General features: G+C 55.9%; 1 protein-coding gene across 1 annotated transcript in view; it reads left to right on the plus strand.

Annotated features, from left to right (window-relative positions):
* The window catches only part of DHRS3 (dehydrogenase/reductase 3), a 38,816-nt gene extending 28,799 nt beyond the window's left edge, over positions 1-10,017 (plus strand). The window contains exons 2-6 of the mRNA XM_047085721.1: positions 1,051-1,194; positions 1,899-2,018; positions 2,383-2,621; positions 7,171-7,296; positions 9,485-10,017. Coding sequence (XP_046941677.1) covers positions 1,051-1,194; positions 1,899-2,018; positions 2,383-2,621; positions 7,171-7,296; positions 9,485-9,569 — 714 coding nt within the window. The 3' untranslated portion in view covers positions 9,570-10,017. The remainder of the gene's footprint in view (positions 1-1,050; positions 1,195-1,898; positions 2,019-2,382; positions 2,622-7,170; positions 7,297-9,484) is intronic.
* Positions 10,018-17,629: the final 7,612 nt, after the last annotated feature.

A 17,629-nucleotide genomic window follows, 5' to 3' on the forward strand; every position in this document is an offset into this window, starting at 1 on the left:
ATGCCTTCCAGCCCCTGCCTCTATTGCCCTGTGCTGCCAGAGCTGAATTTTATTAAGGTTCTTAGTTCCCTGTCTTCCAACCCTTTTACCGACGGGGGCCTCTCTGGACCCAGGGACACATCATGTCATGGGGAGGTGGGTTGTTCTCGTTGGGGTCAAGGTTGAGAGTGAACCAGCCTTCTCTTCTGAGCCTTTTATGGCCAGCCATTCATAAGTTTGTCCAACACTGTTAGGAGTCCATTCATTGGCCCCACCAGGGTCTCCTCCTAGTGCAATGGGTCCCACATTTATTGCCTGTGGGGACGGCAGCATTTCTTTCTCAGTGGGAGCCTGGGTGCCTGTCTTCGTGCCCTCCTTCCCAGTGGGGCCACAGCTAGGTGGGGAGTCCACTTCACCTCTGTGGGCCTCATGGCCAAGACCTTCCAGTCCATTCTGGAGGCTGGTGCTCATAAACCTGGCTCTAGACCTACTGGGTGGGAAGGCCAGCTTGTTCCTGAGAACATTCTGGAACACCATACAGGAGTGCTGTCACTCCAGACTGTGTAGGGTAACTAGAATCTGTTGGTGGGAGGCGTCCTGTGGAAAGGAATGTGTAAGAAAGACTTGTGTGGGAGCCCAGGTGACTCAGTTGGTTCAGTGTCTTCGGTTCAGGTCATGATCTCGCAGTCTGTGAGTTCTGGCCCCGTGTCGGGCTCTGTGCTGACAGCTCAGAGCCTGGAGCCTGCTTCACATTCTGTGTCTCCCTCTCTCGCTGCCCCTCCCCCACTCATGTTCTGTCTCTGTCTCTCTCTCAAAAATAAATAAACATTAAGAGAGACTTGTAAATAATGCATCCATCGACTGGTCGTAAATGGGCTCAGTAACTGTCCGTTCGGTTCAGAAAGTCGTATTGTTAATGTGCTTGGCGTGCTGTCGTTGGATGCAGTCGGGGAGGCTAGCTACTTGACTTGCCAATTACTCGGGCAAATTGCTGAATTTCCTTGCCCACCATTGAATTACGATGGGTCATTTAATCACCACCTATTTGGTGTTGCCATCCTCTCCTTCCAGATCGTTCTCTGGGGCCGGACTGAGAAATGCCTGAAAGAGACGACAGAGGAGATTCGGCAGATGGGCACCGAATGCCACTACTTCATCTGTGATGTAGGCAACCGGGAGGAGGTATACCAGACGGCCAAAGCTGTCCGGGAGAAGGTAAGTGCCCAGGAGGGTCTGTCCCGAGTTTGGCTGGACACAAGACACAATAGCCAAAGAGAACATTCTCTCACCTGCCTGGCCTGGGAGAGAGCGTTGCGAATGGCAAAATGGCTGTTTTCGGGGCATGTCTGGGGACTGTCCCGGAAGCTGGCCCAAGCTGTGTGTGCATGTCCGTGTGCGTGAGTGTATACGTGCGTGCGTGTGTGTGTGTGTGTGTGCGCGCGCACGTGTGTTCTTTGGGGCAGGGATTAGGTGTGTGGCTTGATTACATAACAGAAGTAATCACCTGTTGTCCCCTTTGGAAGAAACCTTGTGAGTTTCTCGGGGGCAAAAGTCCCATCGCCCTCTGGGAGGATCCTTCTCCTGACTCCAGCCATCTGTTCATGGTGAATGTATCAGTGAGCTCCACAAGAGCAAAACCCATCCTGTTTGCTATCTAGCCCGTGGTGAATGTTAAGTGCTTCTGTGTAGCAATAACCTCATTTATCGTAAACATGCTGTGTGCCACGAAGTATTTCTGACCCTCAGATCAACCCCGGTACGGCCATCAGCTCCATCTCACAAATCCAGACTGAGGCTCAGAGAGATGATGTGGCTGTCCAGGGGCACACAGCCGGTGTCGAGGGGGCAGGCCCCGCCCCTGTGGGTGCAGGCCACCGGGACCGGCTGCCCTAACAGCCCCGCGGCCCCCTTGCCCACAGGTGGGCGACATCACCATCCTGGTGAACAATGCTGCCGTGGTCCACGGGAAGAGCCTGATGGACAGTGACGATGACGCCCTTCTCAAGTCCCAGCACATCAACACCCTGGGCCAGTTCTGGGTAAGGGCCGTCCTGGGCCACAGCCGGCCCTGGGCGTGACTGTGACGTGTTCCTGCCCTCCAGGCTGCTGTAGGGGGGTGGGGAGAGGCTCGCCGGGGCTTGGGCTCAGGCCAGGGGGATGTCGGGAGGCAAGGTGGCCAGGTAAGAGCAATGACCGCCCAGCCCCCGGAGACATCTGGACGTACAGAAATGCGGAGCTCGGTGCCCTGCGGTGGGCGGGCCTCGGCCCCCTCCCCTCCCGTCCCAGGAGAGCTCAGTCATGGAGTGGTGCCTGTGCCCGGGGTGGTCGTGCTCCCCAGAAGAGGTTTCAGAGGGGCCGCTGGAGCCCGCGGCAGCTCCACACTGACCTCCCACCCACCCTCAGACCACCAAGGCCTTCCTGCCGCGCATGCTGGAGCTGCAGAACGGCCACATCGTGTGTCTCAACTCCGTGCTGGCGCTGTCTGCCATCCCTGGTGCCATCGACTACTGCACGTCCAAAGCCTCGGCCTTCGCCTTCATGGAGAGCCTGACCCTGGGGCTGCTGGACTGTCCAGGAGTCAGTGCCACCACCGTGCTTCCCTTCCACACCAGCACCGAGATGTTCCAGGGTATGAGGGTCAGGTCAGTGAGCGGGGGACTCCCCTCCCTTAAGCCAAGTCCCACAGCGGATCGGACCAGGGACGTGCTTAGTATGCACAGAGAGAGCTAAAATTTAAAAATATCGCGGAAGCCCCTTCTGTTTGGCTTTGTGGTCTCATACCCCATTCTCTATGTGCGAGGCCGTGGGACACTGTAGTGGCTTAGGGTCTTGCTTCTCAGGTCAGGGAGCTCTTACAAAGTATCAGTGCACATGCGCGCAGTGGAATACTCCCCAAGAGAACAGTGTTAACACATGAACAGCATGGATCAATCTCGAAAGTATTACGTTGAGCAAAAGAAGCCAGACGCTTTCAAAGAGTGCCTTCTGCATGAAGGCATTACAGGAAACTCTGGCACAGGCAAAACGAGGCCAATGTGATAGACATTAGAATAGTGGCCATCTCTGGAGGGGCGGGGACATAGCCTGGGAGGAAGCACAAAGGAACTTTCTAGAATATTTTAAAATGCTCTCTCTTCCCGATCCAAGTGGCAGTTACATAGGTAAAAATTAATCATGCCATACACTTAAGATTTATTTCAACTTTTTATGCAAATTATATGCATAATTATATGTATGCAAATTATAGCTCAATTTAAAGAAAGACTGAAGCCCAACCCCCTGTCCTCCAGGCCAATGGGACTCCAGGGGAATGGGAACTATTGGTTGAGAGCTCATGCTTTGGAGCCAGCCACCTGTGGTGCTGACTCACTTATACCTGTATTGTACCATCTGACCCTGGGTCCAATTAGTTCCCACTGTAGCCTTCATTGCTCATCGGTAAAACAGGAAGGTGAGTGGGGTGGCTGGGTGGCTCAGTCAGTTGAGTGCCCGACTTTGGCTCAGGTCGTGATCTCACAGCTCATGAATTCGAGCCCCCACATCGGGCTTGCTGCTGTCAGCACAGAGCCCCATCAAGCCCACTTTGGATCCTCTGTCCCCCTGTCTCTCTGTCCCTTCCCTGCTCATGCTCTCTCTCTCAAAAATAAGTAAACGTTAAAATAAAATAAAACGGGACGATGAGGATGTCCACGTCTAGGGTTCTGTGATAAGGATAAAATGGGATCTGGCATGGAACACTGCATGTGTCTATAGTAAGTCCCCAATAATGGTGCTCTAATGATGTACAGTCATGAAGGGGCACAAAGTTAGAGACAGGTGACGATGGGGAATTATCCAACAGCTACTTTCCTTGCTTTTGCAATGCAGCATATAATAACAGATTTGCCTTCTAAATTATGCACAACAGGTTCTTCCACACACGAAGATGGCGTGGAGGTTCACCGTGAGAATTTAATGAGACAGCTGGTGGAAAGCATTTAGCACAGCACGAGCCATGTGGGAATCACTCAGTCCCCCTTGGTGGTTATTACTGAGACTGGTTTGGTCATCCCTCCTTCTCTACACTTGTGAAATCTTGACCCAGTCTTGCTACCTCTGTATGCTTTACTTTGCTCGTCTGTAAAACAGTGGAAATAATATTTCCCTCGGGGATCTTTGGGAGGATTACAAATAATACATGTGAGGCATCTGGTGCAAAGCCCGGCATGCTAGATGTTCAGTAATGAACGGCTGCTCTTTTTGTCCTTAACTGACAGTGAACATCTCCATGAACGCAGATGTGATTAATCTTCCTATCAGATCATACCTTTCGTGTGCCACGATTTCGTGTGGAAATCCACATTTCCACCTGACTCACATGCAGATGATCACGGATTCTGTATTTAGAGGAGGTGGGATTAATGACCGTTGATGTTCCCTATTGGCTTGCCGCCCCCCCCATACCACTTTGGGCCGGTTTCTTTTCTTCTGGGTATACAGGAGGTGCTCAGTAAATTCCTATTGGACGGAAGAGCAGCAGGGGCAATCCTGGGTTTCAGGTGGGCTCCAGGGCACAGAAGTAGGCAGGACATCAGCAGACCTCTTGCGTGGTGTTCCTGTCTCATCTTCTGGCCGTTTCCTCTCTATCACTTCAAGGAAAGGCGACATTTTTTCTACAGTGGTTCGGAGGTTGGGCCCAAACAGCCAAGGACCAAATCACAGCTGTGTGTGACCCTGGACAGGTGACTCAGCTTTTCTATGCCTTGGTTTCATCTTTAAGAAGGGATTGAAAGTGTACTCCCTTCTTCACAGCTTAGCTGAGCTCCTAGATGTGAATCACCTAGCCTGCCTGGCACGTAGTAAGCACTAGGGGAAGGTTAGTTACCTGTGGTTGTGCAGGTGAGCCCCGAGGTTTGGGGGTAAGGGTCATAAAAGGATGACTGATGTGTAAACAACTTCCATTCCCTAAAAGAAAAGAAAAAAAGAAAGAAAGAAGAAAGAAGAGAAGCATTGGTTTCCTGTCCAACCATGATTAACAGCTTCCCAGTGTTAAAGGGATGTAGAGACAGATGTTTAGGACAAAACTGATGGGTTTTCTGGCAAGAACGGCCATGTAGGTGCTGTTGTTTGCAAGTTGCTATTTATTGATCTTGTTCCATGTCCCAGCCACAACAGCCACTTTACAAACGCTGCTACACGTGGCCCTCAGCAACCCCGTGAGGGAGCTCTTGTCCGCACTTCACAGACGTGGGAACTGAGGCTCAGAGGAGCGAAGCTACTTGCCCAGGGCCACACAGATGGACATGGGCCGAACTCGCTTATTCTGCAAGTCCGCACGGCCTCCGTGGGAGTAATAGCTCCCTATATACCCATCCCACCCACCAGGAGGGAAAGGAGAAAGTCCCTCCAGCAGACGCACCGGCCTCCTCTGTCAGGCTCCCCTGCAGGGGTCTTGCTAGGAAGGGCCCCCCTGTCCCCACAGAGCTTGGCCCTATCCATCCTGTCTTCCCTTCCCCTGCATAGCAAGTAGGCTGGGCCCTGGTCGTGGTTGGAAAACCAGACTGTCCGCCATGTCTATAGGGCTCGTCAACACATTCATCTCTGCAGGCTCCCGGTGGCCGTCCTTCCAGACTGCAGGGCTGTGAACACCTTAGCTGCACGTTAAGATAGCAGAGGAAGCTCGTGGCCGGGAGGGTGTGGGGGGAGATCCACGGGTTCTCTGAGACCAACCGGGCCTGTGCTGGGGTCTCAAGAGTTGCCTTTGCCCAAGGTGACATCAGCTCCAAGAGATTCATCACCCTAAGTGCTCCTGGTACCTGAGCACAAGCACTTCGTGGGATCAAGGTCAGCCCTGCGCCTACAGGCCCACCAAGGATGGGAGGACAAGCTGCAAGTGAGGAGGGGGACAGAGCTTTGGCCTGGGGCTCATGCTGGCCTGGCTTGAGCCCTTAGGGCCCCACCATCTCCCCAGAGCCTCAGCTCCCTTCTCTATGAATTGGAGCAAATGGTGCCTGTTGGATTTAGCTCAGGCCTGACAGGGAGCATCGTCGCTGTGCAGGGCTCAGGTCAGAGGCCTCTGAACAGGCACGAGAAAACAGGCACGCTTATTCAATCATTCATTCATTTACCAACCCCGTGGAAGGCACTCTGTAAACGTTTGACCAGCTCATTGAATCAATGAATCAAGGAGGAGACCAGCCAGCGGGGCAGAGAAGGGCATTCCCAGCAGACCCCCACCTCCAGACGGGCCGAGCTGGGCACATTCGGGGAGCAGCAAGTTGTTCCGGGTTCATTGGTCCAGCAAAGCGTTTATTGAGCACCCACTGTATGCCAGCCACTGCACACTGGGGGCTAAAACAGGGAGCAAGACCGACCAGACCTCTGCCCTTGTGGCACTCACAGTCTGACAGGGGAGACAGGCCACGGACAAGCAAACAAGCAGACAGGCAAGGCCACGTGGTAAGTGCGGTCAAGGAAATTAGCAGGGGGAGGAGATCAGAGGCCACCCAGAGAGGATGGGCCGAGAACCCTCCCTGGTGGGACAGCTGGCGAAAGGGCCTGAGATGGCAGGGAGCTGAAGCGACAGAAACAGAAAGGTTGGCCTGGATTTCAGGAGCAGAGTGACAAGGGCTAGAGGTCAGGCAGTGGGCAGGGCCCAGGACAGTGCTGGAAGAGGGTCTGAGCCAGGCAGCAGCGGGATCTGAGTGACATGTTAGTACTTTTTTTAATGTTTATTTATCTTGAGAGAGAGAGAGAGAGAGCGCGTGCGCAGGGGAGGGGCAGAGAGAGGGAGAGAATCCCAAGCAGGCTCCACACTGTCAGTGCAGATCCCAACATGGGGCTCGAGCTCATGAACCGTGAGATCATGACCTGAACCAAAATCGAGTCGGATGCCTGACCGACTGAGCCGCCCAGGCGCCCCTGGGTGACATTTTAAAAGACATTTTAAAGGAAGCATTTTGAAGAATGGTTCCCAGGGGGTGGGCTACAAGACTTCCATTCTCCAGGCGAGACCCACTGGGAGGAAGGGGAAGGAGGAACTCCCGACATTTCTGGGGAAGCAGGCAGGGGCGGGGAGAATGTTCCAAAGGGGACTCGAGTCTCCCAAACAGGAAAAGCCAGAGGGACGGCCCGTGGATGTTAGCCACGGAGATGGTCAGCAGAAGTGCGTGCTTCTCTTGGAGAAACCCATATTGTCTCTTCCTGTACCAGGTTCCCCAACCTCTTCCCCCCGCTGAAGCCGGAGACTGTGGCCCGGAGGACGGTGGAAGCCGTGCAGCTGAATCAGGCCCTCCTCCTTCTCCCGTGGACGATGCATGCCCTCATTATCTTGAAAAGGTACGGGCTGGGGGAGAAAGTTCTGGGTCACGTTCACGCTGGCTGTTTCCCCTTCCGCTGGTGAATGCTGGTGGGGAAGAGGCGGCAGGAGGAGAAAATACACATGTGATCGATTACTCATGTCTGCTGTGGGCAGGAAAACCAGCGGTGGTGACCTGTGTCCCAGGGACTTCCCACACTTCGTAGGGAGCAGTGGTTCTCAAAAGCGTTGGTCTCAGGACTCCTTTACGATCTTAATTAGAAGAACCCAGGGACCTTTTTTGATGTGTCGTATCTATTATTAGTAACTGTATGAGAAATTAAAACTGAGAAAAATTGTTACAACATTTATGTATGTGTTTAGATTTAAAATATTGATTGATTGATAGGCAGCGGTAATAAATCCATACCTTGTTATAAATATGATATTTTGATAAAAAGTGTATTTTCCAAAAAATATGGAGTAGGAAGAATGGTGTTGTTTTGCATTTTGGGGAAGTTCTTTCTCTATTGCCTGACTTAATTGAAGACAACTGGATTTCTTATATCTGCTTCTGATTTTAATCGGCTATGATGTCACATGTCACGGAGCCTCCAGAAAACTCAGCTGCACGCTGTGAGAGAAGAGCGTGCGAAGGCAAATATGTCTTGGGGTTATTACAAAACCAGTTGAACCTCTGAAGAGATTTCGGGTACCCCCCCCCAAGGGTTCCTGGGCCACACTTTGAGAACCATTGTTCCCGGGACCAGTACTTGGCCCCCGTGTTCAGGAAGTTCAATCTAATGGGGGGAAACAGGGTTTGCAATGTTTGGGACTCACAGAAACGCCCCAGGACTAGTCAGGTGGGAGGTACCAGAACAGACTATCTCAGGAGGTGGGCTTTCAAGAAGAGATCATCCTCCTTCAGAATTGGCCCAGCATCACATTTCCTAGAACTTTCTAGACTTTGAGCAGCACACCCTGCCCATCCTGGTCCCACAATGAAGGGGCCATTCTAGGTGCCCAGCTGAACACAGGGCGTCAGGGAGAGCTTCGACCCTGGAGCCCCAGCGACCGTGGGCCCTGGTTCCTCTGGGCCTCCAGCCATCTGCCACCTCGAACCCCCAGCTCACCGACCCCCCCTGACCTGAAAGGCCTTTCCGGGAAGTGAAGCACCTGAGTACCTTCATCAGACATCAGCTCCCAGGAACGCGGGCTCCCCTCTGGCGTGTGTCTACAGCTGAGGATTGGCTCCAGCCGCGGGCCCAGAAGCTTCCTCATCGGGCCACATCTTTGCCTCCCTTAGTCCATCCTGACTGAGGCTCTGACATGCCCTTGGCTGCCTCTGGGAGCCCCTAGGAGGGTAGAGCCTCATGTCCTCACCAGGATGGGGCTGCCATCCCCCCCTCCCCACCTTGGGGAGCTTCTTAGAAGCCTTTCTGAACATTCTAGGAAAAAGCTGATTTGTCTAGAACATCTCAGTGCTTTCCACAGTAAGCCCACAGCCTACATTTCCTGTTCTATCTTCCACTAGTTTTCCACCTCCCACCCCCAACCCCTGCACTGCACCCCCCTGTCACTTTCCCCAAGAGAAACCTTTACAAGCTCAACTCCAGAACAACCACGCCCCAGGGAGACTTCCAAATTGCTCTCGCTGGAAGTGAGCCTTTCCCATCCCGCACCTGGGGTGGTCCAGGGCCCTTCAACTTGATTCAGCAAATGGACTGGGGCCCTCTCTATGCCGAGCCCCACACTGCAGGCCAGGATCAGAGATGAGGTATCTTCCAGGCATGGGTTTGCTAAGGAAACAGCGAGGACCCCCACCCCCACCCCAGGGCCCGTTGGGGAAGCACAGGGGCTTGGGAAGCCCAAGGAGAGGCCTGGGGGTGAATCTGGGAAGTTTCCCTGGAGGAGGTGGTAACTGCCTAACTCCTCAATCCCACACAGCAAATATTTGTTGAATGAGTGGCTCGTGGAGGGAATTGATCTCCCAGATACCTATTGGCTCCAAAATGCTAAGAATGTGGTTTTGAAAGTTTGTTTCTACCAGCCACCTTTACCTTTACCTTTACCTTTACCTCGGAAACATTGTTTATCCACTTACTTGAAAGCCCTTCCTTGTGGCTTGGAGAGAGGGCTGGGACAGCTTATGGGAACCATTGCTCTACTATGACCTGGTGGCTGGTGCCCCCACTGACCCTCTTCTTTTCTCCCTCCCCACTCCCCCAGCATACTACCACAGGCTGCACTGGAGGAGATCCACAAATTCTCAGGAACCTATACCTGCATGAACACTTTCAAAGGGAGGACATAAAGGCAGGATGCAGAGACATGCTTGAAAGCCACGGAACCTGAGGGGGCCACGGCACGTGGGCACACCCCCATGCGCCTGTCCCTTGGCACACTTCTGCTGGGTGAGTGGGACTGTTCCTGTCCCCAGGAAGAATCCGGGTGAACCCCCAGGCCAGCCCCAGGACCTTTGCACAGGACTGATGGGCGTAACTCTGACCCCCATGGGGAGGCAAGAAACCAGCCAGCAGCCACCTTGACACTTTCATACATGTCTAATTCTGTAGAGTTTATTGTTAAATTGCTTCTCGAGTCTAACCAGCCTTAGCAGTGTGTTTAGACTGTTTCCAGGAGGGTCTATACCCAGATGCTCTTTTCTTTGCAAAATCCACCCATCCTCAGCTTGTGCAAACTGGTTGTATGGCAGGAATGATAAATAAAGACATCGTTTTTGCGAGTTCTTTTGCTGAAATCCCTGAACCCCTGGTCCTTGCCATTTGGGAAGGGACTGATCCCAACCACAAAACCCCATCTTTTAAGAGACAGTTGTTCTGCTTAGGGTCCCCAGCTGCCAGGAGTGGAGCGGGTGAGAAGAGGGCAGAGGTGGCGAAAGGTATTGGAGCCCGAGCCTGGGGTACACGGTTCCTTGCGGCTTCTGCCAGGCCCCTCCCAACAGCCATGAGTTGGGGGACACGTTGCACCCCCATCCAGTTCCCTGATACGACCTTGACGAACTGGTCTGCGGAGAGCTGCCCTCTGCTCTGCCACAGCCCCACCAGCACAAAGCAACCAACTCAGGAGAGAACCAGTCCTTAGTGAGTACCCACTGTCTACTGAGCATGACTGGGTACTGAGAGGGCAATGTTGCTGAGAGGCCAACATTCTGAAGACCACCATCATTAAGACCAGTGTTAGGAGGGTGCTACACGCCCCTGACCCAGATTGGACCTCAGGGGATAGACGTGAAATAGCAAAGGGGCACCTGGGTGGCTCAGTCGGTTAAGCGTCCGACTTCACCTCAGGTCATGATCTCGCAGTTTGTGGGTTTGAGCCCCGCGTCGGGCTCTGTGCTGACGGCTCGGAACCTGGAGCCCGCTTCGGATTTTGTGTCTCCCTCTCTCTCTGCCCCTCCCCTGGTCACGCTCTGTCTCTCTCTCCTTGAAAAATAAATAAGCATTAAAAGAAGAAGAAGTGGAATGGCAAAGAACGAGGAGGTTTGGAATGGCACAACAGACCCGGGCTCAGTCAATGGGGAAAATCACGGCCAAGGAGACGTGGGGAGAGCCGCCCCCTGGTTCGCCTGGTGTATGCTCTTCCCTGCTGCAGCAAGCTTAGTAAACCTGACCTTGGCAGGGGCACAGGTGGACAATGGCCTCCGTGCACACGGCTCTTGCTGGTGGGTGGCCAGGAGCAGGGAGGGGAACAGGCAGTGGTTCCCCAGAGGTGAAGACGGTCACAGGCCACGAATCCAATGGAAGAGCCTCCCACGTGCTGTGTAAGGCCAGCGTTTCCACACAACTCACGTTAGCAGATTAATCTCGGAGCTCAGGCTGTTGTCAGATCTGTGTGCAGAAATGCCAAGTCACGGTCACATCCGCTGCTCGTGTAGTACCTGCCAAGTGGCCGCCAAGTCAAGGGCATCACATTCTAACGGTGAATCATCCATTGCACCAGGCAGCAGCTCTCGGGAAGCCCTTCCAGCAGCCACGATGTGTATCAGCCAGGATATGACCCCAGGTGTCATCCCTTCAACAACGGAGGCTTGTCTTAGGATTGCCACTTGTCCTTCAAGGGTGGCTACAGCTCTGCTCTGTGTCCTCTTTGCGCTGGGAGCCTGGCCGAGAGAGGAGCCAACATCTGGGACGATGTCTTGTGGTAGAGGTAGTAGACACGCCTGGCCACCCGGCATCGGCTCTGAAAGTTTCTGCCTGGAAACAAGGGATGTCACTTCCGCTCACAGCTCATTGGCCAGAACAGGTCACGTGGTCCAGACGGCCGTGGGTGTGGCTGGCCATACAATCCCCCTGGAGGAGTGGTCAGTAATTTTGAACTATTATGCCACGTGCCACGCCGTGGAAGTCGTCCCTAGAACATAAGGAAAAAGTGAAATGTAGGCAGGGGATGGAGGGAAGCCGATAGATGCCGCCCAGGGATGTGGTGGCCTCTCAGTGCTTCACACCGGGCCCTGAGCGGAGCCCCAAAGAAGCACTGGCCTTTTGGTGGGGGTGGTTTTGGAAAGATCGTTTTGTAGGCGAGAAAACAGGCTCGGAGCAGGGAGATCGCGTGCCCGGGTTCGTAGGGCTGGTAAAGACCAGAGGCAGAATTTGAACCTGGCTCTGAGCTACAAGACCCGTCACACCGGCAAGAGACTCATCACCTTCATTTTGGTGCTTGAGGACATGTGTCACAAAGTCGGGGGTGGGGGGGAGAAAGCTGCTAACGGTGTCCCCCTGGTACCCTTGCCAGCCCAGTGAGGTCAGGCTCGGAATGTCCATGGGCTTGGCCTGACCCCTCTGCTGTCCCAGAACCACAGCCAGATGCCTGTCACTGGCTCTCACGGGAGACAGGTTCCGGGTGGGGGGCACATCTTCGTGGGCAGGGATGGATGAGGAGGAAGAAGTGGGGATCCTGTCTACTGAGCTAGTGAGTGTCTGCCCCTTTTGTGATCATCCTTGAGTGGCAAGCAGATTTCTGAGGTTACAGCTGGCTCCAGGCCAACTTTTTGGAGGGAATCGGACTCCTGAAGTTTCCACGAAATTGCATGTGACCTGCAGGCCAGGAACACAGTGAGGATCCCAGGGGTCTGAGTGGACTCTGGGAGTGACAGGGCCAGCCAGCGCCGCCCCCTACCCCCCCATCCCGCCTGACAAGGGCTTCGTGAGAATGGAATTGGCTTGGCTGCAGTGGGACCTCACATCTTCCCAGAGCCCCCGGGGCTTCTCCTGACAGCCAGGCAGGGCCTGGTCCCACCCCGACCCCTCCCTCTCTGCTGGGACACTTTTCAGTCTTTCTCTGGATCTCTTCCCAGAGGAACCAGGGAAAAAGCCTTGGGCAGATTCCCAGGAGGCCCTATCCTGGTCCCTCCCCCAGAATGGTCTGGGTGCTTGGAAAGCCTTGAGCGTGAGGGAGGAGATCTAATTCTGTCCCTGAGCTTAGCCAAGCCAATGAGAGTGACAAACACTGAACTCTGACTTCCTGACCCCCAAGGGGCAGGACAGGGCATGCCAACCCTGCAGAGGAGGCTCGGACCCTGGGAAATGACCTAGTTGTCATGCCGGGGGCCCCTCCCTATCTCCAAAGAGAATCAGAGTGGAGGTGGGCACCAGGCCCAGGGAGGCGCCAGACCCGAGCCCATCCTGGCAGGGTTCCAGGGACCTGGTTATCTGGCCTGGCGAGTGGCCAAGAGTTAAATCCTGTGGCCACAGCCCCGCTCCTAAGGCCAGAATGATTTGAGAAGCGGAGTCTCTTCTTCTCGGGCCAAACCAACGGCCAGAAGGGACCAGGATGACAGAAAGCTCCTGGGCTGACCACGGGCTCAGCTCTACCCCAGATTGTCCCCCTTCTGAGCCCTTCTCATCATGCCCCTGGAGATGTCCCAGTCTGATGGGGGACAAAAAAGGGAACCAGGTTACAAATAAATGAATCCTGCTGCCTGAGTGCCGTGCAGCACAGAGGGAACAAAATGCTTGCAGGTGGGAGGACGGGGGTCCGGGGTCAGGGAGGGGCCGCTGTGGGGTGCTGTCCCTCCACCATCGTGCATCTGGAACTTCTCCCACTGAGGAGGCTTCTCTGATTTTCAGAAAGACGACCATTAATAAGAGCCCAGAGGTCTATGTTTGTGAAGAGAACATCGATATGCAGTCACTCCTGACTTCGAGCAAAGCAGGGGGTGACGACGGTGTCCGTCGGCACAGAAAGAAGGCTGGGAACCGCCTGTGGGCACCCCAGTCACTCTGCGTTCCCCTCCAGTAGGGCCCTCATACTGGGATCCAGTTTACCAACATTCGTTAACACACTTCTCCTCCTAAACTGTGTGCTGTGGAACAGAGCCTGGGCCTGGGGGCCGCTGCCCCTCTCACCTCCCATGCCCCTCCCCCCCCCGCCCCGAGGCCCTCAGCTTCCAGGAAACCAGCAGATCCCTGAGTACCCAGCTTCTCCCAGCCCACCATGGCCCGAGGCTCCCCAAGCGTCAGGAGGCCCCAGTATTTTCAGGGAGGGATCCAGACTGGAGTTCCACTGGCTCTTTGCCCTCCTGCATGTGAGGTCACCTTTCCTGTCCTGCGGAAGGGACAAGATGTTCCTGCCTCCTTGCCTCCTGGGCAGCGATGAGTGTCCAGTGCAGAGGTTCTGGGAACTTTGGGAGGGGGATAATGTGATGCTGCTGGCTCCCACAGCTCCTAGCCAAGACCGAACTGCCCCTCGGGACACCCAGCATCACCGTCTTGGTGTGGCCCAGCCTGACCTGTGACAGCAGCCTGCCCTGAGGCCTGGTTATAGCTCCTCCGAGGCTGGGGCGGAACGAAGCTGGAGCTCAGGAGACCCCAACGTGGGCGGTAGGTGCAGGGGCCGGGAGGCCCGTGGGGAGGGCAGAGCAAAGGGGTCAGACAGAAATGCTACATCGGAGGGGGTTCTGCCATCTTCCAGGACACAGCGGGCAGGGCCGGGGAGTCTGGCAACCCCCCGCCCCTCACCCCCCACCCACCATGCTTGGCTCTGGGCAGGCCCTTTGCGCCCAAGTCTCTCCGGGGCTCAGGAAGAAAATAACCACAGAAGTCCCCTGGGAAGGCATTGCCAGGTGTGACTCGATGGGCCCTGCCCTCCTGGGGAGCCGCTCTCAGCACGTGGATCCCCTTGGGTGGACAGCAGGCCTCGGAGGCAGGGCCCCATCCCACACTAGCTGGCTGGGGAAGCCCGTGCGGGGCGGCCTGGCGACCAGTGCACGGCTGTGTGACCCCGGGGTCACTGACTTCCCTGGATGGAAGCAGCTGTGAGGGAATATTTCTGCAGGGCCCCGAAGCCTAGACGCCAGGTCGCTAAAGGTTACCTGGTCCCGCCCGCGTGGCCAGGCCCACAGCCCCTTCTCCAGCACGCGCGAACCTGCCCTCCCGGGAGGCGCCCTCCCTGGCCACGGTGGCCTGGGCTGCCCCCCATATCAGCCTCGCCCTGACTTCGTTCATTGCCTGTCTCACCAGATCGGAGGTGGGCAGGGGCCGTCATTAATGTTTCCACGTGTAACGGCTGTATGGAGATTCACCTGCTCGAAGTGTACAATTCAGTGGCCCGTGGTACACGCACGGGGTTATGCAGCCCCCACCGCAAACATCTTTGGGAACGTGCGTGCAGGATGTGGTCTTTCCGTCTGGCTTCTTTCACTCAGCAAACGCGTTCGGGGCTCACCCTGCAGTCGCGCGGGGCATCGGTGCCTTTTCACGGCTGAAAACTCTTGCGTGGCACGCGTCTACTGCGGCCTGTTTACCCAGTCCTCACCCTCGAAGGATCTTCCGGGCCATTTCTGTTTACTCGCTCTGTCGGGCTGTCTGAGTCTCTTCCCCTCCAGACCGGACGCTCCATGAGCACCTGGGCCGGTCCACGCCGGCTCAGCACCTGGAGGAGTGCGTGGCGTGGTAAATATTTGCCGTCTGGATGAAGAGGGACGGAGCCTTTGTCAGAGGCAGCCACCGTCGGCGTGCTGCCTTCTCACGGCACACCCCGTTCTCCCATCCACCTCCCCTTGTACTCCAGATGGGCCCCTGCATCGTAAAACCAACATTTACCATTCGACGTTCAGGGCGCTACGTTCAGGGGCTCAGTGTTTCTCACCGAGGCCCTGCTGACGTTTCGGTCGGTCGGGGACACTTCTCTGCAGGGGACCGTCCTGTGTATTGCAGACTGTTCTGCGGCATCCCTGGTCTCTACTCACTAGATGCCAGGCGCCTCACCCTCCTGGTTGTGACAACCAGAGATGATGCCGCAAATGCCCCCCGAGGAGCTGACCGCCCCCCCGTGTCTGCACACATTTTCTTGTTTCGTTCCCATCGCGGGCCACAGCATCGGGAGCTGGCGCTACGGGCACTGGCTGGCAGAGGAGGCCCCGGGGGGGTTCAGTGGCCTGACCACGGACAAGCCAGCTCCAGAAGCGGATGAGAAGCTGCCGCCCCAGGGTGGGCCCTTAACCCACAGGCAGGAGCTGGGAATCCCGGAGGCTTTGGGCCCCTCCGGCCGCCCGCATCACACTTGAGTTTCTCTGCCTCTGGACTCAGTTTGAAAACTCCCTCACGCCGCCCTCTTGGTGAGTTCCGCCAACGCTGCAGAATTTTCCGGGCTGCTCCCCCCCCCCCCGCCCCCAAATCCTTATCATTCCTTTCATTTTTCAATGTTCACAAGACAAAGGAAATAAGCACTTGGAGGAAGACACAAGCTGTGTTTGTTCCCTAGCTGCCGCTGTGATGTAACTGAATCCTGCCTGGGGAGGTCACACTGGGGACCACGCACAGAGCCCAACCCCGGGGCTAGCTGTGGGCACGTCAGCTTCTGCGACCCTGGCGTGTTGACAGGAGGCAAAAGGTCCCCAAACCCCACCCTGGACTCCCTGTGGCAGTGGACTGCTTACAGGGGGGTGGGCAGGGGGTTCTGGCCCAGCCCACATTTTTCTCAGCCATCCGGGGTCCCCCCCTGGCTGAGGGCCCGCTGACAGCCTGGGGAGCTGACTTAACCAGGAGCCAGGGCTGGACTCAGAGAAGGGCTGAGGCTCGACTTTGGAGGCAGCCAAAGCTGAATCCTGGCTCTGTGTGGCAGGTCACTTAACCTGCCAGAGCCTCAGTTTCCTCATCTGTACCCTCCCTGCTGTGGCCAGCACTGAAGAGAATCCCAGTAACCCACTTCTCTGCGTCACTTATTTGAGTGAAAGGCTGAGGAAGCATCTGATTGGTGGAGTGGTGATCACAGGGCCACGCCTCAGCTGCCAGGAGCAGGGAAACCACAAGTAGAACCTCTGTATGCCTCTGGCTTTTAGTCAGGGGTTCCCCCGGGACCACCCTGGACTTCAGACAAGAGCTGGTGCCCTGACCGGCAGATGGCCTTCCATCGGACACTGGCAGACTCCCTGAGTGAGTCCCATCCACAAGGATTCTTGTTTAGGCAAAAGGGGGGATTTATTGGTTCACGTAATCAGAAAGCCCAGCGATAGGTGGTTTCAGGCATGGCTGGATCCGGGGGTTCCAGCGATGTTTCCAGGACCATCAGGACCTTCAGCTCCACATCCTCTGGGCTGGCTTTGCTCTCAAACATCTTGTTCTAGTGACCGCAAGGTGATTGCTCGGCTCCAGCCTTACCCCCTCCCAGGCTCAAGGGCAGCAGAGGAAAGAGACTGGATCTTCCCAGTCAATCGGAGTTAGTTCTGACGGGTGATAGTTGGCTTGACTTGAGTCACACGTCCACTGTGACCCAATCACAACAGCCAGAGGAATGCAATGCTCTGATTGGCTGGTCCCGAGACCTGCCGTCTGTCTTGGCAGCTTGGAAGGGAATCAAGCCCGTTAAAACACGTGGACTGGAGTTGGGATGGCGTTGGGTCCCCAGAAGTCCAGTGGGGTGCCCCAGCCAGGAGAAAGGAGAAAGGGTTCTGGGTAACAAAAGCAGCCGTCACCAGAGTGACCAGTGGTGGGCTCCCTGACATGCCGCTGGCCATGCCCCACGGGCAGTACTGAGTTCCCAGAGCAGGACCGGGGCCTCTCCTGACTGACAGTTGGCCAGTGTGGTGACAGATGGTTGGCGGCCCCCTGCCGACCTCTGGCCCCGTCTGACGGGCAGTCAGCAGGCACCCCGGTGGGCAGTTGGCCCTCAAAGTGCTTGGCAGCCGACCAGCCGTATCTGGCAGTCTTTCCTGGGGGCTGCCCTGCAGAACACGGGGAGATCTCCTGGGCTCACCACTGCCCCACTCTGGCTCGGCCTTCCTTACACCACGGCCCCAGCTGGGCAGAGAAGACGGCAGGGGGAAGGCCAGAGCTGGCTCCCTGGCCTCCGGCAGGAGCTAGAGGACTTTGGGGGCCAGTGGTTCCCTCCGAAAGCCAGGGGCCTGTGGCCCTG

Source organism: Lynx rufus, unplaced genomic scaffold (genome assembly GCF_022079265.1).
Source record: "Lynx rufus isolate CCGP_SWC_20201006 ecotype Redwood Valley unplaced genomic scaffold, mLynRuf1.p SCAF_2, whole genome shotgun sequence".
In the NCBI taxonomy this organism is placed as follows: domain Eukaryota; kingdom Metazoa; phylum Chordata; class Mammalia; order Carnivora; family Felidae; genus Lynx; species Lynx rufus.